Source organism: Sapajus apella, unplaced genomic scaffold (genome assembly GCF_009761245.1).
Source record: "Sapajus apella isolate SASKATOON/1434 unplaced genomic scaffold, GSC_monkey_1.0 scaffold106, whole genome shotgun sequence".
NCBI classification, from domain to species: domain Eukaryota; kingdom Metazoa; phylum Chordata; class Mammalia; order Primates; family Cebidae; genus Sapajus; species Sapajus apella.
This window is the reverse complement of record NW_022437046.1, coordinates 5,881,291-5,904,152: the sequence shown is the minus strand read 5'-3', so window position 1 is coordinate 5,904,152 and position 22,862 is coordinate 5,881,291. Positions and strand designations below refer to the sequence as shown.

The 22,862-nt window shown below is 52.3% G+C and overlaps 2 protein-coding genes across 5 annotated transcripts in view; both read right to left on the bottom strand.

Moving 5' to 3' along the window:
* Nucleotides 1–15,062, bottom strand: part of MYO7A (myosin VIIA) — a 90,896-nt gene extending 75,834 nt beyond the window's left edge. The window contains exons 1-2 of one of the 4 annotated variants that reach the window (XM_032259152.1): nt 13,993–15,062; nt 11,967–12,030 (exon numbers count right to left, since the gene is read on the bottom strand). In XM_032259152.1, the coding sequence (XP_032115043.1) occupies nt 11,967–11,984 (18 nt within the window). In that variant the 5' untranslated portion in view covers nt 11,985–12,030; nt 13,993–15,062. Of the gene's footprint in view, nt 1–3,017; nt 3,181–11,966; nt 12,031–13,992 lie in introns of those variants that run through there. The other 3 variants (XM_032259150.1, XM_032259148.1, XM_032259153.1) reach the window with 3 other exon arrangements.
* A 1,261-nt stretch (nt 15,063–16,323) lies between these two features.
* Nucleotides 16,324–22,862, bottom strand: part of CAPN5 (calpain 5) — a 55,912-nt gene continuing 49,373 nt past the window's right edge. Inside the window, exons 10-13 of the mRNA XM_032259154.1 lie at nt 21,630–21,826; nt 20,496–20,611; nt 19,836–19,972; nt 16,324–18,855 (exon numbers count right to left, since the gene is read on the bottom strand). Coding sequence (XP_032115045.1) covers nt 18,673–18,855; nt 19,836–19,972; nt 20,496–20,611; nt 21,630–21,826 — 633 coding nt within the window. The 3' untranslated portion in view covers nt 16,324–18,672. The remainder of the gene's footprint in view (nt 18,856–19,835; nt 19,973–20,495; nt 20,612–21,629; nt 21,827–22,862) is intronic.

Here is a 22,862-nt window from a genome sequence, read left to right as displayed (position 1 = left end):
GCTCAGAGAAGTAGGCAGGGTCCAGGACACATAGGCCCTTTGTTGGCCTTGGTATACAAGTTTAGATTTTATTATAATCCTAATAAAAGTATTCTTTTTGGGGTGGTACTCAAACTCCCTAGAGGTGTGAGAGATCTGAGACATTCTAATGAGAATATAACTTAGTATCAAGTCACTAATAAAAATATAGCCGCTAATAAAACTGATCACAATGAGGTAAACCCATGGGAATGGTCTGACGGAATCCGTTCTGGGCTAGGATTCAGGAGACTGGATTTCAGGCCCTGCCTGGCCTTAGGTGAGTCACTGAGCTCTTTGAACCTCAATTTCCACATTTCTCAGTGAAGGCTGGACTCAGTGAGTCTAAGACCAACTCATTAGTGTTTCAGCCTCATCTTGTTCCCATCAGAACCAGCTACAGTCATGCATTGCTTAACATCACAGATAAGTTCTGTGCAAACATCGTGGAGCCATCGAGTGTACTTCACAAACCTGGAAGGTGCAGCCCACTACACACCTGGGCTGGATGGGGCAGCCACTTACTCCTAGGCTGCAAACCTGTACAACCTGCTACTGTACTGAATACTACAGGCAGCTGTAATCCACGGAACAGATTTGTGTATGTAACATATCTAAACATACACATAGAAGGTACAGTAGAATATGGCATTATAGTCTTATGGGACCACTGCCATCTTCCAGCCACAGCTGGCCCTGTGGGTGCTCTCTTTATATTAATTAGGAGGTTGGCACATGATAGAGTCAGGCTAGTCCCAAACCCAAGCTTCCTCCCAGAAAAAGTAAGAAAAATTGGAGAGGCTTGGGAGTGGAAGAGAACTCCTGTTTACTGAGCATTCAGTGAGGGCCTGGGCTCCACAGGCTGTACCCCATAAACTGCCGCATGTAATCCTCACAACTGCTTGAGACCCAAGCCCCAGCTACACTACCTGACGCTGGGTTTACCCCTGACAGCCACCCCACACTGGGTCTGCTCCCCTTCCCCACTGGTTTGGAGCTCCCCAGGGTGGGGCTCGGTCTGAGTCCCTCATCTGTGGCTCCCCAGAGCCAAGCACAGAGCAGGCCTTGGTGAGAGAGAAGAGGTGAGGAGCGTGAGGGAGCGCATGTGGGCAACAGCGCATGGCCAGGGGACTGTCTCCAATTTCTCTCCTCAAAGAGGTCAAGAAAAGTGCCCAGGGTCACACAGCTGTTTTATGGCAGAGCCAGGACTAAAGCCCAGGTCTGACAAACCCCAAATCCAGGGCTCTTTCCTGACATTCCCCAGGCCCAGCCCCACACGCAGCTCAGTGAGCAAAACAGGAAGCACTGAGAGGGTCCTTGCCCCAGAAGGCTGGTGGGTCTCCGAAGGCAAGCTGGAGACTTAGGCTGAGGGCAGCTGGAAGGCAAGGGTCTCTCTGAGCCACCTGTATCCCCCAGCCCAGTACAGAGCCTAGCACACAGAAAATGTTTCCCCTGAGAAAACATAAAATAACCAAAATCCAAAAAACTTCATGTGAGCAGGAAATGGAGATTCCGAGAAGCTGAGTGAGGCACTTGGGGCCACACAGCAAGCAGATGTGACTAGAACTCTTCTTACCTAGGGCTGTCACCAAGACGGCAGTGACCAAACTATCTCTGCTCTAGGTCAGACTTGAGGAAACAGTTTCACATGGCAGGGGAGAGACTTCAGGGAGAATTCTGGGGTCTTAGGACTTCTGTCTTAGGACATTGGAATGCAGGCAGGTTGTTAGGATCCTCATTTTATAGATGAGGAAAGTGAGGGGGGGAAAAAAAAAAAAACAAGGAACCTGGCCACAGTTACTCATCAAATCAGTGACTGACAGGATTGATAGCACCTGGAGGACAGAGCCAGGACCAAAACCAGGGAGGGGTAGGAGTCACTGGCTCAGAGGGAGAAGGAAGGGAGGAAGGAAGCCACGAAAGAAGATGAGGGTGCCTTGCTTGGTCTCATTCTGAATGAAGATCTCGTTTGTGACACGGCACATGCCTCAGTGTGGCTGTATAACATGGGACAAGTCCCAGCTTCTCGCCTGTCAAATATGTGACTAGGATAGAGGGTCTCCCAGGCTCCGCCAGCTATGCAGGCTCCCAGCTCCAGAGTCATGACTTCCTAGAACGGGTCTGTTCAAATGTTCTCAGGGGTACCCCAAAACCCCTGTGGGACCTCCCCCAAGGAAAGCCAGCACACACCCACAATGAACACATAGGAGATCTGGCTTCTAGTCCCAGCTCTGCCACCAATGCTGTGTGTCTTTGGATGAGACACTCAATCTCTCTGGGCCTCAGTTTCCACCAGCCTTGAAATGGAAAGAGTCAGTGCATGCAAAGATGAGAGACCCATGATGTTGTTCTTTCTGTCTCCCCTCCTTCCTCCCAGGCATCAAGCCGGTCGCGGGCCAATGACAATTCCCCATGGGGCCTTAGCCCTTTCTGCCTCTTCCTTCCTCTGGGACCAGGCCTGGGGTCAGTCTCTGTTTGTGGAGTGAAAAGTAATCTGTTTCAGGACATTTTGCCCCTAGCTGTCTTCATGATCACTCTGCAACGCTGGTTTTATCCCCCCATTTTCACAGAAGGGAAATGTGAGCCAAGCCCTTGCCAGTGTCTAGTTGCTAAGCATAGTTTACGGAGGAGACTGGAGGGCCATGCTTTCCTTCTACCAGCAGTCAGCCAGTCCACAAACTAAGGCTGGGGTCCCTCTGTGCACCTGGAGGTGCTTCCTGCTCTGGACCCCAGCAAATGCAGGAGGCCCCTGCTCAGACCTGGCCTGCCTGGCTTGGGTTTCCCACATGCAAAACCCCCCCTCCCGGCAAAGGGCAGCGGCGGCCAAGTTCCCTCTGGGGGAGGTCAGAGCCGCAGGTGGCATCCTAGGGCCACAGTCCATGCACACCCTGAAGCTTAACGACCCTGTCTGGCCCACCCAGCTTCTAACAGGCACGGAAACTGAGGCCAGGGGCAGGACGCCCTACCCCTCCCCTCTCCCCTCCCTGCCGGGGCCTCACCGGCAGGATGGCGTAGCTCTTGAATGCCTGGTTCAGGCTGCGCACCAGCGCCCACTTGCCGTGCTGCGGGACTCGCGCGGTGTCCGCGGGGTCGGCGGGGGGCTCCATGGCGCGGCGACGGCGGCACTGCTCCGGCTCCCTAATTCACCTAATCCCGCGCGCGCCGCCCCCCCACCCCGGAACCCTAAACCGGGCCATCTGCCGCGGGCCCATGGCAACCGCGGCTTAGGTGACGCCCGCGGGCGGGACGGCGAGGGGGCGCCAGCGCAGCCCAGCCCCCTCCGTCTCGGCGGAACCCCCCACACCCCCACTTCGCGGGAATTCCAGGCGGCTTCCCTGGCACCGCGGCGGGGGCCCGGGATAAACGTGGCGCCTGGCACCTCACCCCGACGGCAGTTTTGGAGAAAATCGCTGTGTTTTCTATGGAAGGAAACACGAGGATGTTGTGGAATGGAACACGGTAAACTCAGGGAGTTTTTAAGACTAAACGGGCGATGCACCAAAAATATTTCTGGCTGCCTCTGGGAAGTGAGGACAGATAAAAATTTTCCCTCTGGGCTAAGTTTGCGGAAAAGCCCCTGAAGAGCGTGTCTCCTCCTCCCCCAGCCCCTGAGGTCAAATAGCAGCCTAAGTCCATCCTGCAGAAGAGGCCTCGGAGGCCCGGTGTAGGGTCCCCTGCACTCCCCAGGACAGCTGAAACACCTGGATGGCTCAGAGCTCTCCCTTCAAAGACCTGAGCTGGCCTCCTGTGTCCTGGCAGCCACACAGGGCTGGGCCCAGGCGTGGATCCAGGCTGTGCTGTGAGCCAGAGGCCACCATCCCATCCTCAGGGCCAGGAAGGCCCAGGCCCTGAGACTCCCTCCAATTCCCTCCTCCTCGCCTCACCTTGCCTGTCTTTGTCCTTCTCCCCTCTTTCCTCTTTTTCTCTTCTCAAGGTCTCCAGTCTGCATTTGTGGCCCTTGGCATTGTCTAGTATCCTGGAAGCCAATTTCCCTCCCCCAATTAATGAACAACAGCAGAGTGTGGGGGCCGGGGACTGGGCAGGGGGGATAGCAAGGAAAAAGACGTGATGCCTCACACAGGGGTCAGAGCCACCCAGGATGGGCCCAGTTCTACCCCACTCCGTGTCCCAGCCTTGGGGATCCAGGGCTCTGCCGCCCAGCACAAAGCTGACTGATCAGTGATTCCTACTCACTTCCTGTGACCTCTCGGGGCTACTGATCTCAGGGGAGGTCCTTCCCCCAGTCAAGCCGAAAAGGAGCACACCTATCTCTCCCCGCCCACCTGCAATACACTGGAACCGGACCCAGACCTCAGACACAAGGAAGTGCTGCTGGTGAGCTCCCAGGCATTCTCCCATGTAGCCATATAACCAACCTTCACTGAGCACAGGCTCACACTGAAGTACAGAGGATACTGTTAACAAGACATGTCCTCAGAGCTCTCAGCCTGGTGTGGTAGACAGACCCAGATGCAGATAAGGACAGTACCACCAGATAAGAGGCAGATCAGCCCTGGAAAGACAGGATAGCATGGCCGCTAAGAGTCTGGACCCTGGAGTCAGATGGTTTAGTTTCAATCCCAGCTCAGCCACTCACAAGCTGTGCTACCTTGGGCAAGTTCCACAACCTCTATGATCCTTCCTTTCCTCATCGTCAGGTGACAAAATGACAGTGCTTCCACGTACTCGTGAAGATTTAACAGGTTAAGATACATAATGCACCCAGATTGCTGCCTGTTAGAGCAAATGTTATGTGAGTGCCAGTAATAGTTAGCAAAGGGAGTCATGTTAGGGGTGACAGCTAGGTTTTATAATTTTTTAGGCGGACATTAAGTAAAGGGCATCCCAGGAAGAGGGAACAGCAAACTCAGAGAATCAGAGGAGAGAGGAAGAGATCCTAAAATAGGTCTGGTGGCTGGCGGCTGAAAAGAGGTCCCCTTGGGGAGACCCTGCAAGGCTCTAAGAGCCTGATCTTGTCTGGTTCCAGTCAAGCTACTGAAACCACCCTTGAGCTGGAGGAATAGGCCTCTTCTCCACAAGTGGCAAAGACAGAGACTCTTGAAAGCAGCAACAGAGAGGTGACTCATTCTATACAACACATCCTTAATATAAGTCTCGGCTGATTTCTCATCAGAAACCATGGTGGCCAGAAGGCAGTAGGACAGCATATTTGAAATGATGAAAGAATTAAAAAACTGCCAAGAAAAATGTGTATATCTGGCATAGCTATCCCTCACAAAGGACGGAGAAATGAAGACATTCCCACATAAACAAAAGCTGAGGGAGTTTCTCACGAGTTGACCTGCCCTATAAGAAATCCTAAAAATTAGAAGACATGGAACAACAATAAAACAAACAACCCACTTCAAAAATGGTCATAGGCAGGAGTTTGAGGCTGCAGTGAGCTATGATTGTACCACTGTACAGCAGCCTGGGTGACAGAGCGAGACTGTGTCTCCAAAACAAACAAACATAGGCATAGGACTTACATAGATATTTCTCCAAAAAAGATATACAAAGAGACAAGAAGCATATGACAAGATGCTCAACATCACTTATCATTAGGGAAATGCAAATCAAAACCACAAGGAGATACATTGCACATCCATTAGGATGGCTATTACAGAAAAAAAATAGGAAAGTATTGGCAAGGATGTGGAGAAAATGGAACCCTTATGCACTGTGGGTGGGAATGCGAAATAATACGAATGTTTCGAAAAGCACTATGGCAGTTCCTAAAAAATTAAAATGAGAATTACCATATGGCCTAGCAGTTCTACTTCTGAATATATACTCAAAAGAATTAAAAGCAGAATCTCAAAGAGATCTTTGCACATCTATGTTCAAAGCAGTATTAATTATAATAGCTAAAACACGGAAACCACTCAAGTGTTCCTCAGTAGATGAATGAATAAACAATGTGTGGTACAAATATACACTAAAATATCACTCAGCCTTAAAAAGGAAGTAAATTCTGACATATGCTATTAATACAACATGGATGAACCTTGAGGATATTATGCTAAGTGAAGTAAGCCATCACAAAAAGACAAATAGTGTATAATTCCACTTATGCGAGATACCTGGAGTAGTCAAAATCAAAAACAGAAAGCTGAATGGTGGTTGCCAGAGGAGGTGGGACAAGGGGAATGGGAAGTTATTATTTAATGGATAGAATGTTTGTTTTACAAGATGAAAAGAGTTGTAGAAATGGATAGTGGTGACAGTCACACAACATTATGAATGTATTTAATGCCATTCAACTATGCACTTAAAAGGGGTTAAATGGGGCCGGGATGGTGGCTCATACCTGTAACCCCAGCACTTTGGGAGGCTGAGGCAGATGAATCACCTGAGATCAGGAGTTCGAGACCAGCCTGACCAATATGGTGAAACCCTGTCTCTACTAAAAATACAGAAATTAGTCGAGCTTGGTGGCAGGGACCTGTAATCCCAGGTACTCAGGAGGTTGAGGCAGGAGAATCACTTGAACCCGGGAGGCGGAAGTTGCAGTGAGCTGAGATCACACCACTGCTCTCCAGCCTGAGCAACAGAGGGAGACCGGTCTCAGAAAAAAAATGGTTAAGTGATAAATGTTGTTATATGTATTTTAAAGCAATACAAAATTGGCAAAAAGAATTGGAGTACACTAGACAGTAATGCAAAGCCATACAAAAAAAAACACTGATAAAGGCACTTACATAAATAGAAAAGCCATTATTTAACCAGGCACAGCAATAGGTGCCTGTACTCCAAGCCACTTGGGAGGCAGAGGCAGGAAGGCTGCTTCAGCCTGGGAGTTCAAAGCTGTAATACACCATGACTGCACTTGTGAAAAGCCACTGCACTGCAGCTTGGGCAACATGGTAACACTCCATCTCTTAAAACAAAACAAACCAACAGGAGAGAGATCCAAGATGGCTGATTACTAGCAGCTCAGGACTGTAGCTCCCAGTGAAAGCGCAGAGAACAAGAGGACGCCACACTTTCAGATGAATTTTTGTTGCTCACGGACCAGGAGATTCCCAGCGGAGGAGCCCCATGGGTTACCAGCGCGACTCTTGTGGCCAGCGCGGCAGTTTTGCTGGCACCCCAGTGCAGTGGTTCTTGGTGCAGAGGAAATGGGACTGGGTCCCCTTTTGGTAGACGTTTGGAGCTCTGGGAAGGCAGAGTCACCTATTCAGCTGATTGAAAAAGGGACTCAAGAAGGAAGCCAGACCGGAGATTCCCGGGCAGAAAAGCACCACGAATCTTTACGCCACTGTTTTGGCTGGCGCAGTGAGTTGCTCAAATTCCGGTGCTGGGAATCAACAAGTTGGACGTCCACTCAGAGACCTAATTTGAAAGTCGGTAATTACAAAGACGACAGGTGGATAAATTTACAATGATGGGAAGAAACCAGCGTAAAAAGGCTGAGAATATCCAAAATCAGAATGCCTCTCCCTTTACAGGGGATCACAATTCCTCATCAACAAGGGAATAAGGCCTGATGGAGAAGAAGTGTGTTCCAGCAACAGATTTAGGCTCCAGAAGGTGGATAATAAGAAACTTCTGTGAGTTAAAAGAACATGTTCTAGGCCGATGTAAAGAAACTAAGAACCTTGAAAAAATGTTTGACGAAATTAGCGAATTAATGGAACTGAAGAATACAATATGAGAACGCTGCGAAGTATTCACAGGTTTTAATAGTTGAATTGATCAAGCAGAAGAAAGGATATCAGAGGTCGAAGACCAACTTAATGAAATGAAACGAGAAGACAAGATTAGAGAAGAGTAAAAAGGAATGAGCAAAGTCTCCAAGAAATATGGGACTATGTGAAAAGACCTAATCTACGTTTGATGGGTGTACCTGAATGTCATGAAGAGAATGAATGCAAGCTGGAAAATATTCTTCAGGGTATTATTCAGGAAAACTTTCCCAACCTAGTAAGGCAGGAAAATACTCAACTTCAGATAATACAGAGAACGCCACAAAGATATTCCTCAAGTAGTGCAACCCCAAGACACATAATCATTAGATTCACCAGGGTTGAAATAAAGGAGAAAATTCTAAGGGCAGCTAGACAGAAAGGTCAGGTTACCCATAAAGGGAAGCCTATCAGACACACAGCAGATCTCTCAGCTGAAACCCTACAAACTAGAAGAGAGTGGGGGTCAATATTCAATATCCTCAAAGAAAAGAATTTTCAACCCAGAATCTCATATCCAGCCAAATTAAGCTTCATAAATGAAGGAAAAATAAAATTTTTCTCAAACAAGCAAGCACTCAGAGATTTCATCACCACCAGGCCTGCTTTACAAGAGCTTCTGAAAGAAGCACTATACACAGAAAGGAACAACCAGTATCAGTCATCCCAAAAATTTACCAAAAGGTAAAGAGTATCTCCATAATGAAGAATCTATATCAACTAATGGGCAAAATAGCCAGCTAGCATTAAACGACAATATTAAACTCACAAATATCAATATTAATCCTAAATTTAAATGGATTAAATGCCCCAATCAAAGACACAGACAGGCAAATTGAATAAAAATTGAATAAAAAGTCAAAACCCATCGGTTCACTGTATCCAGATCCATCTCATAAGCAAGGACACACAAAGACTCAAAACAAAGGGTTGGTGGAAGACTTACCAATCAAATGGAGAGCAAAAAAAAAGAAAGAAAGAAAACATGAGTTGTAACTTTCGTCTCTGACAAAATAGACTTTAATAGTAACAAAGACTAAAAGAAACAAAGAAGGACATTACATAATGGTAAAAGGATCAATGCAACAACAGGAGTCAATGATCATAAATATATATGCACCCAATATAGGAACACCCAGATACATAAGACAAGTTCTTAATGACTTATAAAGAGACTTGGACTCCCGCACAATAATAGCGGGAGACTTTGATACCACATTGTTAATATTCGACGGATCAACGAGATAGAAAATTAACAGGGACATCTATGATTTGAACTCAGACCTGGAACAAGTACACTCAGTGAACATTTATAGAATTCGTCACCCCAGGTCCACAGAACATACATTTTTCTCAGTATTATATTACACCTATTTTGAAAGTGACCACATAATTGGAAGTAAGTCACTCTTCAGCATTTGCATAGCATTTCACAGACTTAAATGAAATATTGGTTGGCTGTTTGTTATTTTCTTCCCTTATTCCTTCCTGTCTCCGCTGTTAAGCACAATTATCGGCATAAAAGAGGTTTTCAATACCTATTTTTAGATTGCATTCCAGCCTGGGCAATAGAGCAAGACTCCTGTTCTCTCTCCACCTTTCTCTTTTTCTTTCTTTCAAAAAAAAGAAAAGAAAAGAAAAGAAAAATAAAGCCCATATCTGCAAAAAAAAAAAAAAAAAAAAAACCAAATCAAAAAAAAAAAAAAAAAAAAAAAACCAAACCAAAACAAAACAAACCAGTATTGTATTTTTGGTCTATAACTACTTATTTTTCTTTTTTTTCTGTGTGATTTAAAAAACAAATGCCTAACATAATGATAAATCTATGTTAACTGGCACACAATGTACAAAAATGTAATTTGTGACAAAAAAACATAAGAGGAAGAGAGAGAGCTATAAAGGAACATAATTTTGAGTTATTATTGAAGCTAATTTGGCCTTAACTCAAACTACATTGCTGTAGATTTAAGATGTTATCTCTAGGCCGGGCACAGTGGCTCACACCTGAAACCCCAGCCCTGGGAAGCCGACCAGCTCTGCAGTTCCACAGGCTGAACCCAGTGGGCTCCGTCCCGGGCTTTGCTGCTGAAGAGTGAGAGGACCTTGGGCACGTTACTCCTTCCTGAGCCTGTTTCTTCACGTGCAAAATGCAGATTAAAAACCTCTTTTCAGGCCCAGTGTGGTGTCTCAGGCCTATAATCCCAGCACTTTGGGAGGTCAAGGCAGGTGTATCACAAGGTCAGGAAATCGAGATCAGCCTGACCAAAATGTTGAAACCCCATCTCTACTAAAAATACAAAAATTAGCTGGGCGTGGTGCAGTCACCTGTAATCCCAGCTACTTGGGAGGCTGAGGCAAGAGAATCACTTGAACTTGGAAGGCAGAGGTTGCAGTGAGCCGAGATTGCGCCACAGCATTCCAGCCTGGCAACAAATCAAAAACAAAACAAAACAATACCCTCTTTTCTCACAGCTGCTGTTGTGAGGCTAAAATGCCCTGTGCGGCTCCATGAAAATGCTTTTTCCTTCATCAGCTTCCCTGGTCTGCCTCTCTCCTCCTCTCTTCCTGCCAGTTCCTTCCCTCTCCTGAAAGGTCTATGGGAAATAGTAGGGCGAAGTCTGTCCCTCATATCCAGGGCTCGTCGGGAGGCTCCAGGTGGGCAGAGAAAGAGGGACTGTGGGCCAGGCTCTGGGGTTTGCAGAGCTCGGAAGCCTCCCAAAGGAAGAGAGGCCACATGGAGGCGTGCGTAGAAGTCAGCCAGGCAAGCACTCTGTGGACCTTTCAGGACAGCGAAGGACGTAGCAGGAAGAGAGGAGAAGAGGGGCAGACCAGGGAAGCAGATAAAGGAAGAAGCATTTTCATGGAGCTCCACATGGCATTTTAGCCTTGCAATGGCAGCCGTGGGAAAAGAGGCTTTTAATCCTCATTTTACATGTGAGGAAACTGAGGCTCAGGAAAGAGTCCCATGCCCAAGGCCCTCCCACTCATCAGTAGCAAAGCCCGGGATGGAGCCCGCTGGGCTCGGCCTGTGGAACTGCAGAGCTGGTGAATTCCCTAGGGCTGGGGCTTTTTTCAGGACCGAAGAAGCAGCTGTTTTCAGGACCAAGGAAGTACTTCCTGCTTGAGGGCATGCAGAGCAGGGGTTCACCTACAGATACCTGCTTCCAGCAGAGGCCACCCACAGCTGGAGGTGGGTCAGCGTTCAGAGGGGCAGGAGGGGCGGGGGTGGTGAGGAGGTCCCATCAGCCAGAGGCTTGCCTCAGAGGCCCCCTGAGGGAAGACACCCTGGAGGGCTACGCGGGGCCCAGGCCCCGGCACAGAGCAAACACTCAGTGAATGGACTTTTCCTCTCCTAGATCCTGCCCATCTCTAATGGGTGTTTGAGCAGGCTCTCAGGCCAAGGGCCTTTCCAGGGGGTCTCCTCCAGCCCCTGGGATGGAAGAAGGCCTGTCCTGATGTTGCCCTGAAGCCTGCCTCTCACTCACACACAGAGACACACACACTCACACTCGTATGCAAACATGCTGGGCCATCGGCCTCAGGGTGGCTAGGCAAGGCTGAGCCATTGGCCTCTGGTGACCCTGGAGACCAGGAAGCTGCTGGCCAAGCCCCTGCAGCACACAGCCCACAAGCCCTAGGACCTGCTGCCCGGCCCACCTGGCTCAGGGCCCACATTCCTGGCTCCTGCTCTGGAGACCAAGAGCTCATTAGAGCCTCAGACTGATCACGGGGAAGGGCTGAGGGTCAGAGGCAGTTGTGGCCCTGAGTTGGAAGTGGGGCTGGAGGACTCAGCCCAGGGCAGCAGCTCTGCTTCTTCCCATAAAACCTCAGGGGTCTCCAGCTCAGGCCATGTCACCCCCCAACAGTGGCCATGCCACTGCTCCCCACAAGGCCCTCAGGATAAGTTGGGCTCAGGGTCCTTCCTGGCCTGGCTTCAGGAGCTTTACCAACCTCCTCTCCCCTTCCCCAGGGACCTTCCCACCTCTGGGCCCTTGCACACGCTGTTCCACTGCCTGGGATCCAGAGATGTGAGTCAATCAAATCATGTCTGCACAGTGGGGTGAGCCAGGGAGAGAAGGAAACACCAGCTGGCACATCAGAGGGAATGGGTTCCCGACTGGTCCTGGAGGGCTGGGTTTCAAAGCCTAGGTAGGAATTTTCCAAGAGAACACTGTGGGGAGGGTGTCCCATGGGTAAGCATGTGGATGAGGGGATATGGGATGGGGAGGACAGGCCACCCAACGAGGTGGGAGCACTGACCTGCTGAAGAATCACCATGGTCCCAAGTCAGGAGCCCCTGCTGCCCACTCAGCCAGGCACAGTGCTGCAGGGAGAGAGACTATGTCATGCCTCCAGGCAGGCCAGCCCTGGCAGCCTTGAGCCCGGCTGGGGTCACCTGGGCTCCTCCCAAAGCCCCAACTCCTCCTCCCTCGAGGGAACCCTCCCTGGCTTCTCTCCCTCTGGCCACCACCCAGCCCGCATGACCTGAGCCTCAGCCACTGTCACCAGCTCCACCACCCAGAGCAGCTGAATTCTTCTCTTAGCCTCAGTCATTCAGAGATTCCCAAAGGTCTCCTAGAAAGTAGCAAGTCTGGCCCCACCAGACCTACAGCAAAGGGGCCTAGAGAGGGACCAAGACTGGCCCAGGGTCACACAGCTGGCCAGAGCAAATTTAGAACTAGGACTTAATCTCTGGCACTCAGCTCAAGGACTGCCCCAGGAGTGTGGGTGACAAAGACAAGCCTGAATGAGGGGGAGGTCGTGGGCTGGGCATGACTGCTCACAGCACACCCTGCCTGAAACCTCTCAAGAGCACCCACTGCCCTCAGGATGGCTTCGAAGGCCCAGCACCAACTGCCCCTGCTGTTGCCTCCACCTTTTCTCTCACTGCTCACTCCCTCTCCTACCCTTACACTTGGACTTCCTCAGTGACTCACTGCTCCTGAAATACACCAGCTCTGGCCATCTCCTGGCCTTTGCATACCTGGCCCTTCTACCTGAAATTTTGACTAATGAATTTCCACCTATGGTTCATGGCTCAGTCCAGACAGTACCTCCTCTAAGAAGCCTTCCCTGACTACCCCCAGGCCGCCAAGAGCCTCTATACTCCCCTTCATCCCATCTTGTCTACATGCATTATGTTGTCAGGGCAGGATCTGCCCCACCTCTGCCCCCAACACTGGGGAGTTGATCCAGGGCAGGGCATGGCCGGTGGGAGAGGGTCTGAGCCATAGCATTGTCTCTAGCCTTGTCCAGCACAGGGCCAGGCCCAGAGATGGGTTCAGGAAGGACCTTAAAGGCAGCCCCAGCCTACAGGCCCTGGTACGAGGCCCCTCTGGCTCCCAACCTGCCCCCTAGAATGCACATCAATTTTTCACAAGGGCTCATTCAGAGCCACTGGGGCATTTGATCCTCTGCCCATGACACTGCCTGACACCTGAGCCCTGACCCCTGCCCTGGAGCTCTGGGACACAGCGGTCCTTCCGAAGACCTGAACTAGTCTGAATTCCTGATGGGGATGTGGATTCAACAGGGCCAGCAGGCAGCTGCCACCGGGCACTGTGTCTGAAGATGATGCCGGGCTGTGGAGCCAGCACCCTACACCAGCATGAGCCGCAAGGCCTGGGGCAGAGCCAGTGCTTTCACTAGAGATGCGCGGCTCCAAGGGATAGAGGAGAGCGGTGAAGGCCTGGAATCCAAGGGCCACATGTTAAAATGACAAGACACACATTTTATTTCTAAAACTGAGAACTAGACCACCCTCAAGTTAATTTCTTTTCACATTGACCACAGGGGGCATAGACTGTATTTCTATTTCTGTCTATGCCTGATTTTACCTCTTCCCCACTACAACCCTGGCTGGTGTGGCTTCATACTCTCATTACATAGGTGGGACATTTGGGGCATAGAGGAAGGAAGCGCCTTATTTAAAAACAGAGATAAAGAATGTCAGAGAAAGCAAAGGACACAGAAAGAGAGAATGGACTCTCCTCTCTCTCTGCCTAACCTAACCTCTCTCCCCCTAACCCCAGTCCCAGCTCAGAGACGATTCGATGGATAACATGCCCCTTGGCTCTTCCCTCCTCCAGAGGACTCACGTCCATCCTCCCAGGCTCAGAACAGTTTCATTCAGTGGCTGTGGTGGCTGAGCCCTCAAGAGTGGCAGGAAGCCCAGTTCCAGGAGCAAGTGGCTGCGGGGCAGAGGCTCTAGAGGTAGCTCAAGTCCATGCCCACTCCACATCCAAACCCCTCCCAACGCCCAGGACAGTGGGCAGCCCATCCTTACCTGGGGCTCAGCTGCCCACTCTCAGTGACCTGCCAGCCTGGCACAGCTGCCACCTGCACGGAGCACTCAGGAAGCTGGGGTCACCAGTACAAGACAGTCTGCAACACACGCCCCCCTTCCTCTGTCTGGCTCTGAGGCTTGCTGTGGGTCCCTCTGGGTCTTTCCTTTCCTTGTCGTCTCTCTTGTCTGTCCCTCTCTCTCCTTCCCAGAGTGGCTGTCCAGCCAGCACTGCCGCCCTCCCCTCCTCACTCCAGAGCCTTCTCCCAGGAGGCGGAGCCGGAGGGGGCCTCCAAGGTCTGGGTACGGTGACATCAGCGTGGGGGATGGGCCTTGCTGGGGCTGGGACTAACGTCCAGAGGCTGCCCAGGGCTCTGTGCAGAGCACTGGCTGCCGATGAGGAGGCAGGTGGTTGGGATCTGTCTCTGGCTGTGCTGCTGAATGCACCAGACTTGGCCCGGGCCCTCCAGGCTGGCTTCAGTGCTCCCTGTCGTTTGCAGGACACTGCCTGCTGCTCAGCACCTGGGCAGGAAACTCCACCTGATCCTGACTTGGTCGCTGATGTGTCGGGCGTCTCAGCCCCGCTGCTCTCCTCCAGCCCTTTTTGTTTTCTCCAGCCCCGTTTTGTTTCCTCCTCCTCGACCTGGCTGTTTGGGACTTTGAGAAGGAACGGTCAGGCAGAGCATGGCAGGGGGGAAGAGTGCTGAACTACCCCTGCCTTCTGCGCCTTCTCCCTCCTACATACCCACCCTTGCTGTTGTGTGTCCCCTGACGCTCGTCAATGCAACACTGTCCCCACAACCTGCTCTGGAGGGTGGGGGACACATGTTATTCTGTAATCATCCAGAAACTTTGCCAAACCAGCTGACTAGGAGCAACCCCATAAGTGACAGCGACACATACAAACTGAAGTGAAATCTGTGATTTAAAGGGTTGGGGGGACCAAACAAAGAGGAGCACATGTCTTTGTTATCAGCATTAGCAAGGATGGTGACCTCGTGAGGCCCTGGGGATCTGGCACTTTCTCCTTCCCACCCTCGGCAGCCCCGCATCTGTTGGCAGCCCCATCATGCACCTCTCCAGGGCTGCTCTGGGTGGGTCCTTAGCCCCCCATAACTGTGGTGTGTCTGCAGGGAAGCTGCTCAGAAGGTGGGGTGGGGGCTCAAAGGGGTGCTATAGCTCACCAGTGCCACCTGCTGGTCACAGGACCCCTGCCCAGCTGCTTCCGAGAGATGAGCCGAGTGCCACTGGGAAGTGACCATAACGGGAGGCAGCCTCTGTTAGGGCCTTTGTCCCCTCAGGCCCGATGACCCTTACCCAGGAAGACCCCACGAGGCTGTTTGCCCCTTAGCCTGGTGGGCCTAACAGGGGTCTATAAGGTCCTGGAACACAGTCCCCACCTGGGATTTACACCTGCTGCCAAAACCTAGTACCGGCCACTCTTCAAGTCCCCGTCTCCATCTTTTCAGGCTGGGCAGGGACAGTGGCGTCAGCCCTACACGGTGGGAAAATGAGATCCCGGGGGAGCACAGGGAAGCCCATGGCACATGGCTGGCAGCAGGGACAAAGGGCAGTGAGCTGTCGGGATAGGGTGGAGAGGTGGGCAGGTTGTGGGGGACAAGGTGGCCTCCAAACACCAGGAGGACAGCTACGTTGTGCTCAGCCATGCTATGAGCCAGGGACTATGCTAAGTAGATCACATGATTTGCAATGCCCACCTCTCAATCCCGTGAAGCAACCAAGGCACCTCGGTTCACTTTGCCCTCACACTGCACTCACCCGCCATTCCCTAAGCCCAGTTTTTCAATGAGTCATCCACTCTGCCTTCAGAATCATTCCAACCCTGCTTCTCCCCACCGCCACGCCAGCTTCCTGGCCTGAGATGCCTGTGTCTGCCCTCAGCAGCCTCTGCTCTGGTGCCCCCACACCTTCCTGTGCCTCTAAAGCCCATCAAGTCTTCCCAGCCATTCATGGACTTATCAGGGAGTAGGCTGTCTCTAACCCAGCAGGCCCACCCTGCCCCATCAGTAGCACATGGTATAGTGTTTGTCATGACCAGAGTATTTTTTTGTTCCCCCTGCTTGTTTATAGACTTCCAGAGCAGGGACTGCTAGGTCTGGTTCCCCACATCCCTGGTGCCTGGGGCAGGCCTTGGCACAAAGCCAGCCCTATGCAGCTCTGCTGAATGAAGGAATGATTGAATGATCCCCACAATCTCAGCTCACAGGTGCACTGGGCAGGCCCGATGACCAGAGGACAGTCGCCCAGGCCTGTGGAACATTCCTGCATTGTCCCTTCCCCCCAGAGGGACAGAGAAACACAGGAAAGTCTTTCTGGAATTGTGGTAAGATTTATTCTGAGAATAGAACAGGCTTCCTATCCCCCAACGGTGGGTCCTGAGAAGAGGGAAGCCCAGGTCTGGGTGGCGTGGGCTGGAGGACCCACCCATCTGCAAATGGGGACTCTCAGGCCCCTGTGGGTTCCTGTAGTGAACAAAGCAATTGCTCTCCCCGGCCTCCCCTGACCCTTACCTGCCCAGCCCCCAAGGTCTCCTGGGGACCAGAGATTCCTGCATAGCCAGGAGCCAGCCTGGCCCACCTCAAGGGGCAGCACTGCAGAACCCGTTCTGTCAGGGGGTGGGAGGCACGGCCTGGCCCCAAGGCTAAAGCCCACAGGTCTGCCGCTTGGTCTTGGTGTGCCCCTGTATCCCAGGGGACATGGCTCAGCAAAGTCCCATGTGTTAGCTTGAGGCTCAAGCTGGCTCACTTCTCCACCCCCTACTCAGGAGCCTTGATTTGAAATAGACATCAAGAAGTGGTGATTACATGAACGTATATATAGTGTGTGCACATACAGAGATACATAGAGAAAGGGGTATTATTTCGCCCTTACTCAGCACTTGGTAGTAAGAGTGCTGACACACGAGAATCATTGGCCCCACTTTGTTGAAGGGGGAAATCGAGGCACAGGAGGTTTAAGTGACTTGCTCCCAGTCATGCATAGAGTCCTGGCCCCAGGCCCAAGTTCTTGAGGGGAAGTCCCGGCTTTCCAGAAAGAATGCTCTTGTCCTCCTTGTCTTTCATTTCCTGGCCCCTCGTGTGGTCTAGGGCCAAGGTCCAGGAGCAAAGCCAGACACAGAGTGAGGAGGCAAAGTCAGAGAATCCAGCACCTCCAGCCAGAACACTGAACCACACAGTAGGATCTGGAGTCGAAAAGTCAGGTTCCCAAAAGGAATTCCCAGCGAGGACACAGGAATTCCTGTTCTTGAATTAACTGCACTTTTTCATTTGCTACACCTGGTCTGGAAGCCCGAGAAGAGCACAGAAGAGATCCCAGGTGGGTCACAGCGCCAACACTCAAGAAGAGTTCTCCAAGAGCACAGCTGCCAGCCTGCAAAGCGCCCACGCACAGACATCCTCTGCGTCCACCTCCAGACCCTCTGTGAGAAGAGGGCCTGCTCCCACATCAGCGGAATCAAAGTCACATCAGAGGACCAGCAAAACTGGAGCCAAGAAGAAAAATGGAGGTTCAGCTTTCAATTTTCCTTTAAAAGCCCTGATTAAAATTGAGATTTTTAAAACAAAAAGAATATAAAATATTGAGGACTAAAAGGAACATTTTGGTCCGGGCAGAAAGAAGTGTACTGTGGCCTCCTAGGCTGCATTTTGGGGGAATGTTGGTGGGGGGCTGTGGTCAGGTGATGGGGCTCCCTATCTCCTGCCAAGCCCAGTGGTTGGCCTGACTCCAGTGGGCCTGGCGCCACATACCCGAGTCCCTTCTTCCAGTAAAAGCTGAGGTCTTACAGCAGAAAGACTCCGGGAGCACGTCTCCCCTTCTGGTCCCCAAAGCCCCTCCACCTGCCTGCCCCCTGGCCCACCAGGCATGCTCCTTGCAGCACTGGGCAGAGTCAGGAAGACGCCCTTCCTCACCCCCACTGACACCACCCCGCCAGGGGCCTTAACCCAGGGGCTGGGAATGGAATCAGGAGCTAGAATGAGCAGGCAGCTGCAGCTGCCCTGGGTATCTGCCTCTGAGAGGACCTGAGGATAGAGGCAAGGCCCAAGGCAGAGGCGGGGGAGGGCCCCACTTCACCTGCAGCCTCGAAGGTGTCGTTTATTCATTTGGCAAATCTCCACTGAGTAAGGAAATGGATGGGTGAGTGGCTGGGATTAGAGAATGAACAAATGTCACCTGCATTTTTCCCAATTCCAGCCTGAGCAGGAGCCGAGTCCTTTCAAGGTGGGAGAAAAACCCAGTATTGTTGATGGGGAAAGTGAGGTCTGGGAGGCTGGGTTGGGCCTAGGACTCAAGGGGCAAGAACAGGGCTTGGGGATGTGGCAGTTTGTGTGTAAACAAGTGACATCTTCTTGGCACTCCTTGGCAGACAGCAGGGCCTTAGTAAAATGTTTTCAATGGCTAGAGTCCCTTAGCAGTGGTGACAGTTGAGTTGGGGAAGACTATATTAAATCTCAGGCAAGGAAACACCTCCACGAGAAGGGAATGATTTGGGGCTCTCAGGACACTGGGGCTGAGAGAGGGGCAGAGACTTCCCAAGATCACACAGCAAGTCAGTGGAAGAGTGGCAAAAGGACCCCAGTGTCCTAGCTCCCAGGCTAGACTCAGGCCCAGTGGGGACATGCAGATGGCGGTGGGAACTGCTGGAGCCAGGTAGGTGGGCAAGTGTCAGACAGCCATGAGGGAGGTGCTGCTGAGGATGTGCACGGCCACAGTGCCTGGCAGGTCACTGGGCTGCCGGCTGTTTCGGTCCCGGAGGTGGAGGGTATGCAGGGGCTGGAGGTCGTCCGGGTCAGCCTTTAGGTGCACTTGGCCCAGAAACTCATCCTTCAGCACTCGGTGGTTCCAGACCTGGGAAGAGACAGAGGATCGTGGGAGGGGCTATCTCCCAGACCAGGAATATAGTCTATGGGGGGCTGGTGGTGGTGGCAGGGCCTTGAAGTTCAAGCCTGGCTGAGGGGCAGAAGCCCTGGACTGTCTGCCTCCCCGCAAACTGTGGGCAAGCTGGTGCCCCTTCCAGAGCCTCAGGCTCCTCATCTAGCTAAGCTCCCTTCCATGCATACAGTTAAATCTGTTATTAGCTCCACTACTGATCTTGGGTGAACTTGGACAAGTGATACACCCACTGCCCTAGTTTCCCCATCTTTAATATGAGGGTTGAATCAGCTGCCCCTCTCCAGCCCTGAGACCTGCGGGTCTGTGATTTGATCCAGTGGGACCCAGTGTTAAGAAAACCTGTATAAGCCACAGTGGCTCCCACAGGGGGACCTAAATGTTTGTTTACAGATGCTGTCTCACTGAGAGAGACGCTAACCAGAGCCTGAGGGACAGAGGGCACCCTACTACTGAGTTCAGAATCATCGTCCCCAGGCCACATCAGCCTGAGAGAAGGAAGCCATGCCGAGGACACCGGCTGATGCCCTGCCCAGGCTCTTGGGAAACAGCCATCCCTGCCACATGGCATCTCAGTGCCACTTTCCAGGTGGGCCCCCCATGGGAGAATGGGAGGGATAGTTCCCAAAACTGGGGGTGAGGCCAGCAGAGATGATCACTGTCCCCAGCCAGGATACTGAGCCTGCTGGGTCTCAGGACCACACCGGCTAATCCAATTCACCCACCTACAGAGGGACCTTGGAGTGGCAAGAGAGTTCCCAAGGCCACACCAGGGGTCAGGGACAGACAGACAACCAGAGCCCAGCATGCCTGGGTCCCTGTCAGAGGCTCTTCCACCTCTGAGCAAAGTCCCATGTGTTAGCCCGAGACGCAAGCTGGCTTAGTGGAGAAGCCTCACGCTGGGAGCCTAGGAGGTGCCTCCAGACTGGGGGACTCACCTGGACAGTGATGGGCTGGCTCGGCTTCTTGCGGTAGAAGATGCCTTTCACATTGTACTCAGGTGTTGACGTGCCCTTCTGCACAGCTGAGCGGACTTTGTCCCCCTCACACTTGATGATCACGTAAGAGTTAGCCCCTAGGGAGAGGGAGTGGGAGATGGGGTGAGGGTGGGTCGGGGGCTGTGGCAGGGCCGGATATCTGTAGGTGAGATGCCCACCTGGGCTCGGTTATTCAGATGGAGAGACTGGAACCTCACTTACCTCAGGGCCCCTTCATTTCCAGAGACAGGATGGCCAGCAGGGGCACACTGGCCATCTCTGGCCTCCATACCTTTACCCACACTGCTCCCTCTGCCCAGAGCACCCTTCTCCCTTATCCCCTTTCATCAGGCTTTGTATCTTAATACATCCTCAGCCTGGACAAAGGCCACTCCCTCCAGGAAGCTTTCCCTGAGGCCTCCTCCCAGCTGGAAGCCTCCTGAGAGCAGAAGGTAGACCTTTTCCTCTCTATGTGCCTGGCATCAGGCATCACCCCAGAAATGGCCGGGCCTGCAATGCCTCTGAGAGCAGGAGAGCTCTGAGGCTGGTATCCATGCTGACAGGGAGAGGCTATGGGGCAACTGGCAGGAGGGCTGAGGGCCTTTCCCTGGGAGAGCTCACCTGTTGGGGAGTCCTTGAGGCCAGCAGCCCCCAGGACATGTACCTGGGTCACCAGCTGGGGGTAGCCACAGAGAGAGCTCCAGCAGGTGTGTGGGGGCTCATCCAGGCGCAGCTCCCTGATATGGAGCAGCAGGGAGGAGGGAAGTGATGGGGAAGAGCCAGGAAGACAGGGATGAAGAGGGGGTTCAGGAAGTGGGGAGGGAAGAGAAGCAGTATTTAGCCCAGACTTGATTTCATTTAGTCCTGGGCAAATCCCCATGGGCACTCCCCAGCTGTCCAAGTCATAGGGGCTTCCTGCCTTCTCTATCCCTATCAAGGGTGCTCTATCCTTCCCCTGCGGAAAGGCAACTTGCTGAGCACCTGCTGTGTGCCAAGCCCTCTGGGGGAGATACAGGTGATTCTTAATCCTCGCAAAGCCCCAGGAGATGGGTGGCTATGATGATGCCAATTTCACAGCTGAGGAAGCAGCAGGCTCACCCAGGTGAAGAGCTTGCCCAAATAGCTGGAAAGCGGAGGAGCCTGGGCCGGCAGGACCCTTGGCTGTCTGGCTCCACATGCCACAAGCTGCCTCCTGGGTCTGGCATGATGTCCCCAGCTCACCTGCCTGGGGGACACTGAGCCTGGGCTGTATATCACAGTGGAGGTCAGCACAGGATGCACAGGGTCTGTGCCCCAGCAGGGATAGAAAAGGCTTCAGCGGTCCACTGGACCCCAGGGCCACCCCCATGCGAGAGGAAATTTTGGTGACAAGACCCAACCCTGGAACGAGGGCCCAACTCCACCACTGGCTGCATGGCCTCGGACGACACTTCTAACCTTGATCCCTGAATCTCACTGGTAAAGTGGAGGAGTCAGGCCTCCTGCTCAGGGATGCAGGAAGATCAAATGAGATGAGTGAAAGCTTTTTTGTCAACTATAGAGTACAGTGCACATATAAGAAACTGTTCCTAGTCATGGCCAGGGATGCTGGGACAGGGGAACAAGGGAAGAGAAGGGAAGGAGACAGGCCCTGGTATCAGCCCAGGGCGGCTGGAGGCCCAGAGACACTGAGCATCTCTGAAGCTGAAGGTTCCTGGTTGGTCCAGTGTGGACCTCACCCCCACTCATGCTGGCCCCGGGCCCATCCCCAGGTACCGGCAGTTGGAGGGCACATCAGTGAAGACTCGGAGCAGGAACTCGCCAGTGTGGCCTGGCTCGAAGGTGGTGGGGATGATGACATAGCGGCCCTCGGGCTGCTCGGTGCGCAGGAAGACGCTGCGCGAGTTGATGTAGATGGAGCTGGCGGCCTTGTGCTGCAGGCTGTGCATGCGGTACTGGCGGTTCTCCTCCACCTGTGGGAGGCAGGAGGGGCTGGGCACGTGGAGACACACCCTGCGACACTCTGGCCTACCCTATCTCCCCCTCACCACCATGGAAGGGACCACGGAATCCCTTTATATGAAATGTCTAGAACAGGCAAATCTACAGAGACAGAGGTGGATTCGCATTCACCCAGGGCTGAAGGGAGGAAGTCAATGGGAGTGGGTGGTGATAGTTAAAGGGAGCAGGTTTCTTTCGAGGGAGATGAAAATGTTCTACAGTTGATTGTGGTGATGCTTGCACAATTCTGTGATCACACAAAAAGTCATTAGACTGTATACTTTAAATGGCTGAATTGCATGCTGTGTGAATTATATCTCAATAAAAACTACTTAAGGAGGCTGGGCGCGATGGCTCATGCCTGTAATCCCAGCGCTTTGGGGGGCCAACGTGGGAGGGTCACTTCAAGCTAGACATTCAAGATCAGCATGGACAACCAAGCAAGACCCCATCTCCACAAAAAACCTAAAAATTAGCCAGGCCTGGTGGTGGTTAGCTGTCATCCCAACTACTAGGGAGACTGAGGTAGGAGGATCGTTTGAGTCCAGGAGTTTGCGACTGTAATGAGCTATGATATTGCCATTGCACTCCATCCAGGGTGACAGGGCAAGACCCTGTCTCTTAAAAAAAAAAAAGAGGGCAATAGGAATCCCCCTGATAACAGTGTCAGTGGGGTTTCCGACTCTAACAGCACAACCAAGTACCAGGATCTGCAGAGGTCACAGCACATGTCCATGAAATGACATCACCAGCTGCCAGGACCTGCTTGACTATCCCCGAAACAAGCGTCACAGTATGTTCTGGTCACACTAGTGAAGATCATCACATGCCAAAGTCACAACAACATGTCACAACACGCTAGCACACAATGAATGTGCCAGCACAAGGGTGTGAACAGACTGCCACAGCGGGACCAGGCACATCAGACACTGAGTACTCAGCATGGACCCAGCCCCTGCAGGTCGCTGTGGTTTCGTTAAGTTCTCCAGGTCTGACAGGCACATGGGG